Source organism: Fulmarus glacialis, unplaced genomic scaffold, assembly GCF_000690835.1.
Source record: "Fulmarus glacialis isolate BGI_N327 unplaced genomic scaffold, ASM69083v1 scaffold8387, whole genome shotgun sequence".
NCBI lineage: Eukaryota > Metazoa > Chordata > Aves > Procellariiformes > Procellariidae > Fulmarus > Fulmarus glacialis.
In genome coordinates, this window is record NW_009222551.1 from 25,035 (window position 1) to 32,332 (window position 7,298).

The 7,298-nt window shown below is 38.6% G+C and overlaps 1 protein-coding gene across 1 annotated transcript in view; it reads left to right on the forward strand.

Annotated features, from left to right (window-relative positions):
* SREK1 (splicing regulatory glutamine/lysine-rich protein 1) overlaps window positions 1-7,039 on the forward strand; it is a 25,491-nt gene extending 18,452 nt beyond the window's left edge. Inside the window, exons 9-12 of the mRNA XM_009581476.1 lie at window positions 15-422; window positions 5,084-5,179; window positions 5,650-5,785; window positions 6,887-7,039. Coding sequence (XP_009579771.1) covers window positions 15-422; window positions 5,084-5,179; window positions 5,650-5,785; window positions 6,887-7,039 — 793 coding nt within the window. The remainder of the gene's footprint in view (window positions 1-14; window positions 423-5,083; window positions 5,180-5,649; window positions 5,786-6,886) is intronic.
* Window positions 7,040-7,298: the final 259 nt, after the last annotated feature.

Below are 7,298 nucleotides of genomic sequence, written 5' to 3' on the forward strand. Positions count from 1 at the left end.
AGAAACAAGGAGAAGGACAGGGAGAGAGATAAAGAGCGAAACAAAGATCGAGAGAGAGTCAAAGACAGGGATAGGGACAGGGACAAGGATAAGGACAAAGACAGGGACAGGGACAAGGACAGGGAAAAGGAGAAAGATAAGGAGAAGGAAAAAGACAGGGAAGAAGTAGACCAGAACAAGGAAAAAGAAGATACTGAGAAAGAAGGAGAGAAGGACAGAGAGAAGTTTAAGGACAAGGAGGGAGATAAGGACAAAGGAGGGGACAAAGAGAGGGACAGAGACAAAGAAAAGGAAAAAGATGGGGATAAGGAGAAAGAGCGAGAAAGAGAAAAAGACAGAGATGATAAAAAGAAGAAAGAGAAGAGATCTAGAACACCCCCAAGAAGCTATAGCTCTTCAAGAAGATCTCGTAGCTCCAGCAGGTTTGTTTAGAATTTTTTCATGCTTTTTTTGACTTGTCAGTTCAGTGAGGCACCATCCTAGTTTTTATGTATCAATATCACCATATGTCTTACTAATTAAATTTGTATTATTTCTGTTTTGTAGATTTTCCTATAAAGTAAAATCTATTACAAAGAGCTCTGTATGATGCCTGATAGAACATAGTTTCTTGTTGGGCTGCTGGTGCTTGCCTTTCACATAACCATATTGTGTAGACCTTGAGGACAGTAAGTAGATAATTCTTGTAACATTTCTCTGCGTTGGAGCCATCCAAAAGTTCTGATAAAGTGACATCACACATCATCTTTGTCCTGGTGAAAGTCTGAGTTGCTATTACATAGTTCCTTGGTTACTTACATACTGTACAGTGTTGGTCTGTAGCTCTTGCGAACAGTTGGGTGATAGTACTTGCCACTCTTCAGCTGGATGGCTGAACAGCAGGAAGCAAGCATGTCACTTGGCTGGCTAGCCATTTGGAAGGTGAATGTACCTCAGCTGGAAGATAAGGATACCTTGTTTAGCTGGTTATATGGCCAGGTACAAGTAAAATGTAACATTCCTTAACGATGCTGATAGTAAACAGGAAAACATTTAAGTTAATGTAGCTGTTGTTTTGCCTCTGAGGGAGGCTAAGTTGGGTGGAAGTCTGGATAAATTCAGTACAGCAAAAGGAGGCTGTAAGATTGACTATAAGCTCTGTAAGTGGACTAACTCAGGCATATTCTAAAAGAGTTGCGGCTAACTTAGGTTCAGAAGCTTTGGTGGAAAAAGTCCTTTCTGAATACCTCAGGGAGTTAATAGTACCACGTCAAATTTACGTACCAAATTTTATCTGTTATCTTGAGAGAATGAAATGGTGGGTGAATTATGAAAAGTTCTATGTCTTATAATCATTTCACTGGACAAAAGCAAAATTCCCACAGTCCACAAAAATCAGGCGTTCATGGTCCATACAAGGCAGAAAAGGATGTATTAGTTTCTGAACGTTCTATTTGCGTTATATGAAATGTCCATGTTGTTTTGGAGGTTTATGGGCAAAATTCTTTAAGCATATGCAACTTCCTATTTTAATGCATTTATAACATTATTTCATGGGTTAAAGACCTACGCAGAGTAGAGGTGGTTCTGCCAGCTTTGAAAACATAGCATTTTCTGTCTGTAGGCCTCAGGAGTGTTGAATTAGGTAAGTGTAGAAAAAAGATTTAAGATTTTGACGATGTGTAGCTTATAAGAACTTTGGTGGAAGACCCAGTTCCTAATGTCAAATAGCAAGTGTAGTTAGCTGGATGTTACCAAAAATTCATACTCTAGTTTGCAACAATTATGCTCCCCATTAAGAATTTTGCTATTTAAGAAGGCGCCATGGAAGGCTCAAATGCCATGTACTTGGAAAAAGAATTCTAGTCAAAATTGGTGCATCTCTTCTAGTGGACTCACAGTACAAAACCCTACTTTGATATGAAGTCAATTTTTTTTGTACAGATGTTACTAAACAAGGACAGTGTTCTTTTGAAGATGGAGGACGAGAGAAATGCAATTTTTTATATGGATTTACAATTCTTTCTTCAGATATAGCATTATCCTTCGAGTATCAATACTGGGGCCAATACTGTTGAACATTTTCATCAGTGGCCTAGACAATGGGACAGAATGCACCCTCGGCAAGTTTGCAGACAATATAGAACTGGGGGAGAGGCTGGTACGCCAGAGGAGTGTGCTGCCATTCAGAGAAACCTTGACAGACAGGAAAAGTGGGCTGACAGGCATCTCATGGAGTTGAACAAAGAGAAAAGCCAAATCCTACAGCCGGGCAGGAATAACTCCTTTGCACCAGTACAGCATGGGGGCTGACTGGCTGGAAGGCTGGCTGGCAGAAAAGGACCTGGGGGTCCTTGCAGCCAAGAAGGCCAGCAGTATGCTGAGCTGCATTAGGCGGTGTTGTGAGCAGGTCAAGGAAGGTGATTCTGTACCTCTCCTCAGCAGTAGTGAGGCCACATCTGGAATCCTGTGCCCAGTTCTGGGCTCCCCATTACAAGAGACACACAGACATACTGGAGTGAGTCCAGTGAAGGGCCACGGAACTGATAAAGGACTTGGAGCATCCGTCATACAAGGAGAGACTGAGGAAGGTTTAGCCTGGAGAAGGAAGGCTGAGGGCACATCTTATCAATGTGTATGAATACCTGATGGGAGAGTGTGAAGAAGAGAGATGCAGGCTTCTCAGTGGGGGCCAGTGACAGCTAAGAGGCAGTAGGCACATATTGACATATGGGAAATGCTTTTTTCTAGTGTTTAAATTGTGTTTTTTTCTGGGCAAACTGAAACCAATTACCCTGAGAGATTGTGGAGTCTCCATCCATGGAGATATTAAAAATCTGACTGGATGTGGCCCTGAGTAACCTGCTCAAGCTGACCCTGTTTTAAGGTGGGGGAGGGAGAGGTTGGACTAGGTGGTCTCCAGAGGGCTCTTCCAACCTCAGTAATTCTGTTATTCTCTGAAAAGTAATTGTGAATAGGTTGGGCTACAGAGTCCCAGTTAGCTTGCAATTAGGGGAATCTGTTTGCTTTGGTGATTGACGTTGCCTAGTTGAAATTGTTACAAACCTTTCTGGAGAAGATTATCCAACAACCTGGCATTTCAGTTGCCTGGATTTACAGTGCAGCACTGAGTTGGGGCTACTGATCCTTTACGTGATGAGTGTAAAATATTGGACAAATAGTTGTCTTTTTGGAGAAGAGGTGAAGGTGGAATAGGACATACAGGACCTTCTAAGAACTAGATGGCAACTGACCTTGCTTTACTGACAGACAGCATGCAAGTACTAGAAATCAGATGGCTATTTGTGATTCCTAGCTGAAGATAGAGACACAGACCAGAGGAAGAGGAGGATCTGGCTCCTTCTCCAACAGACATCTACAGGCTAGCAGAGGATATAGGTACGGAATGTTAGTTCTGTGTATGATTAAGAGACAGAGGATATCAAAGTATTCACACTTGTTTTTTCTTAAATTTTGTTGTATTAGTATTGCTTAAGAGTGTTAAAAAACAGGTGCACAAAAATCTTTGTATAGACAAATGTAATAGGGATGGGAACAAATACTGTCAGACACAGTTGTAGTTCTTCGACTTGAAATATGACAAGCAGAAACTGAAAATTAGATTTCATGAATAAACAGTTTCTAGCTTGAACACAATTACTAAGGCACTTGGTTACTCACAGATATGTATGTTGGCAAGCAAAATAAATTGGGGATGTACTCAATGTAGCCCAAGTGGGAGCATTGTCAGAATAATACATCAATTTCCAGTATCCTCATTTGAAAAAAGGTGATGATAAATGTCAAGATGTTCAAAATGAGATGCATGTTAACTACTGAACAGCTGATCAGCGATTGTGTTATTTTCTCCATGATTTTGAGGCCACTTTGTGTCTTTGTTTACCAAAGACTAAATCAAACTTAAGAGCTTACTGAACAAAACCGTTACGAAATTTTGTCCTGTGCGGCTTCAGGAGGTCATGGTAGATGATATTGTCAGAGTATCAATCCAGATAGTGATACTAGGCATATCTTAATATATCCTTTTGTAATTTATCTAGTAACTGTTGATTTCTTGGTCTTTCTAAATATTGAAGGTATAAATATTCACACCATATGGTGTGAATTGCAAAAGCTGGTATCCATAAGTGTAGTTTTTGTGCCATATCTTGAAGTGCCCTCTCAATTGATTTTTAACTTCCCTGTTTTTCTTTGATGGTTCTTCCTGTCTGCTTTTCCTGCTCTGTGAAGAGGTGATAGGAAAAAATCATCTTACTGTGACAGAGATAGGTTCTACGTTTATGTTGAATGAAGCTTTACTCAGTTTTTGCTTTATTTTAACATGTGCGTCAGTATGTTTGCAACAAGTTATTTAATGTTTTGTTCTATGCAAGATCAGACTTCATAATAGCAACTTTAGCAAATTCCATATATCTATGTAAAACAGCTGTTTTGTAAAATACTGTGAGCTCTTCAGTGTATTACAGAATGATAACATTCTGTTTGCTGAGTAAGGACTGCTAGGAAAGCAATAGATACTAATCTATTTATTCTGATTTTGACAACAGCTTGAGTTTCATTTTGCACTGTTTGCTTCTAAACCAATAGGAATGCTAGCTCATGTATTTAGGAATTAAACTTCAGTCAGGCTGAACTGAAATTAGAGTGATCTTCAGGTTGTAATGTTACGTTTTGAAGTTTGTATTGCTCAAGTTATGCCTTTTGTCTTAACGTGGCTGTTCATTCAATTGTATTCTTTTCCTGGCTGAAGAAACTCTTACGTAATACAGGATTAGTGAATTTAGTGTGTTTCTACTGTTATCAGGTAAAAGTACAAGCATGTGAGGATAAACAAAAAACTAAAATCCGAGAGGGCACAACCTTTTTTTTCCCACTTCCAGCCTCCCCTTTCCCACCAAACTGAAACAAGCGAGAGGTTTTTTTTGCTTTGTACAGTTCATATATTGTTGGTGATATATAATGTTAAATTCAGGGATATTTACTTAGTTGTTGTGCCAGATGATTTTAAGAGCTTTCTGTTTTTATCCAGTTCCTGAGTTTATTATTTTTGTTCTTTGATGTTTTGAATTTCTTGGTCCTGTAGAGAAAGGCGTAAAAGGAAGAGTAGAAGTCCCTCCAAGTCTCCTAAAACATCCAAAACAACAAAAAGAAAGTCTTCACGAACTCCTTCTCCGAGAAGGTCAGTTTGATGTAAACATAAAAGTTAATTAGCAGTAAAGGAGGATGAATTTATAGTATTTTCATTGTTTTACTGCCTTTGCGCTAATCATCTCAGATTATTTCAGTTGGTCAGTATGATTCAGTTTTAATTTAAAACCAAACCAAACCAAAAGCCTCCATGGATTTGGTGTGCTTTCAACTAGAGAGTTTCCAATCTGTCAACAATGCAAATTTTCTTCAAATCAGTAAAAGCCCTTCATCAGATACAGATTAATTTGGTTTTCTCTTTGCAAATAGCATGCATACTGAAGACATGCATTCTTTAGCTCTCTTCAGTCAAAAAATCCCCTTGTCTTTATGAAGGGGTTTTTGTTACATTTTGGGGTTTTTTTGAAAATCCACAGATGAGAGTTTAGTTTGCAGTTAAATGGTTTGAAGGTTGTTGCTGCTGGATCAAATTCTGATTTGAGTAAAAAATTTCTTGAACAGAAACAAGAAAGAAAAAAAAAGAGAGAGAGACACAAATAATGAAAGAAGAGAAAGAGAACGCTCCACCTCCAAGAAAAAAAGTAGTAAAGAAAAAGAGGGAAAGGAGAAATCTGATAAAAGCACCACTGCTTTGAAGGTAAGCCGTGTGACCAAGAGATAAGCAGAGTGGAGTGGTGCTAGTGGAGCCATTATTGAAATTCCCTCCCTTCTTTTTCTTTCTTTTTCTCCTCCCTTCTTTTTCTCCTGTTTTCCTTACCAAATTATTACCGTTTGAGTTTAGCTTTTGCCAGTTGGAGACCTACAGTTGGTGTTAGAGGGCCCATTTGATAAGACTTCGTGATTGAACTGTACTGGATCTCTAGGAGCTTGTGTGAATAGGTTATTGTTTTGGTTTCTCTTCCCTGTTCTGTGCCATATGTTAGGACTTGACTGGCTGCCTATTCTTATGAGCAGTCAGGAAGCAGACTGTGTAACTATGGAGCAGCGCTCAGGGACAGCTTGGCTGACAAGCTGAAAAGATTACTTCTTTAATAAACTTTCACTCTGCAGTTCAGCCTCTCCCTGGTTGCTTTGGTCCTGGTCTGTGTGTTGGACTCTGCAGGAGTAAAGTTGAAGAGTTGGGGAAGAGTGGTGTGGGATTTTCCCCTGCAGAATAGAAGGTGGTGTGATTAAGAAAAGAAACATTTTCAAATTGTTTAATCTTAGAATTTGAAAAGCAGCATGCCTTTAAAAGATAGTTTGTTGTACTCAGAATTATTCAACTGTTATAAAACAGCTGGTTTACGTGACTCTGTCCACATGCTTAAGTAATTATCTTACCCAAGAACTCTCTTAAAATGCATCAGATATCTGGCAAAAAATATGAAAGAAAAAATTTAATCCTATTTTATTTAGAAAATATGGTGAAATCTTTCTTAATTTCTGGAGCTGTTTCTCATAGGTTCCATGATGCTGCTTATTCTGTTTTTTCTGAATATTGATGACAAAGACAGATCACTTTATGGCAATGATTTCTTGGATGATGGGTTGTTATGAGTGCCTAACTTCAGCCAATGGAAAAGAAAGCTTTTTTTTTAAAAAAAAAAGGAGAACAAGCTGACACCTCTATTCTAAAAATTGCTGAGACAAGATAGGCATGTAAAAATTGAGACAACAAAAGTACTGAGAGTTGGTTGGAAGTCATATCCTATAATGTTAAGAATATGATTTTTTTGTAAAATAATTTTATCTTTGGTAGGACAAAGATCACACTAAAGAGGATCAGAACTCAGAAACTGACAAGGAAGTAGACAACAGGGACACACAAAGGACAGATGAAGTCAAACTACAACAGAATGGGAACTGTCAACCAAATGAAGAAAACCTCTCAATTAAAATGGAAGAGGTTTAAAGCAAAGAATGGACCTCTGATTCAACTAAGGAATGAAATCCAAAGCTTTTTATTTCCCAGAATGAGGAAGAAAATGTCAAAGCAATCAACCTGAACACGTTGATAGTACTATTAGCTCTTCCAATTCTTGTGATAGCTTTGTTGTCTTCTTGCCATAAAGCAAGAGAGCACGGACCAGTAGTTATACCATGAAAAGGCATATGCCATCAGAACTATTCATCTCTGAAAATCCATGCATTTCCACGATGGCTGTACTTAT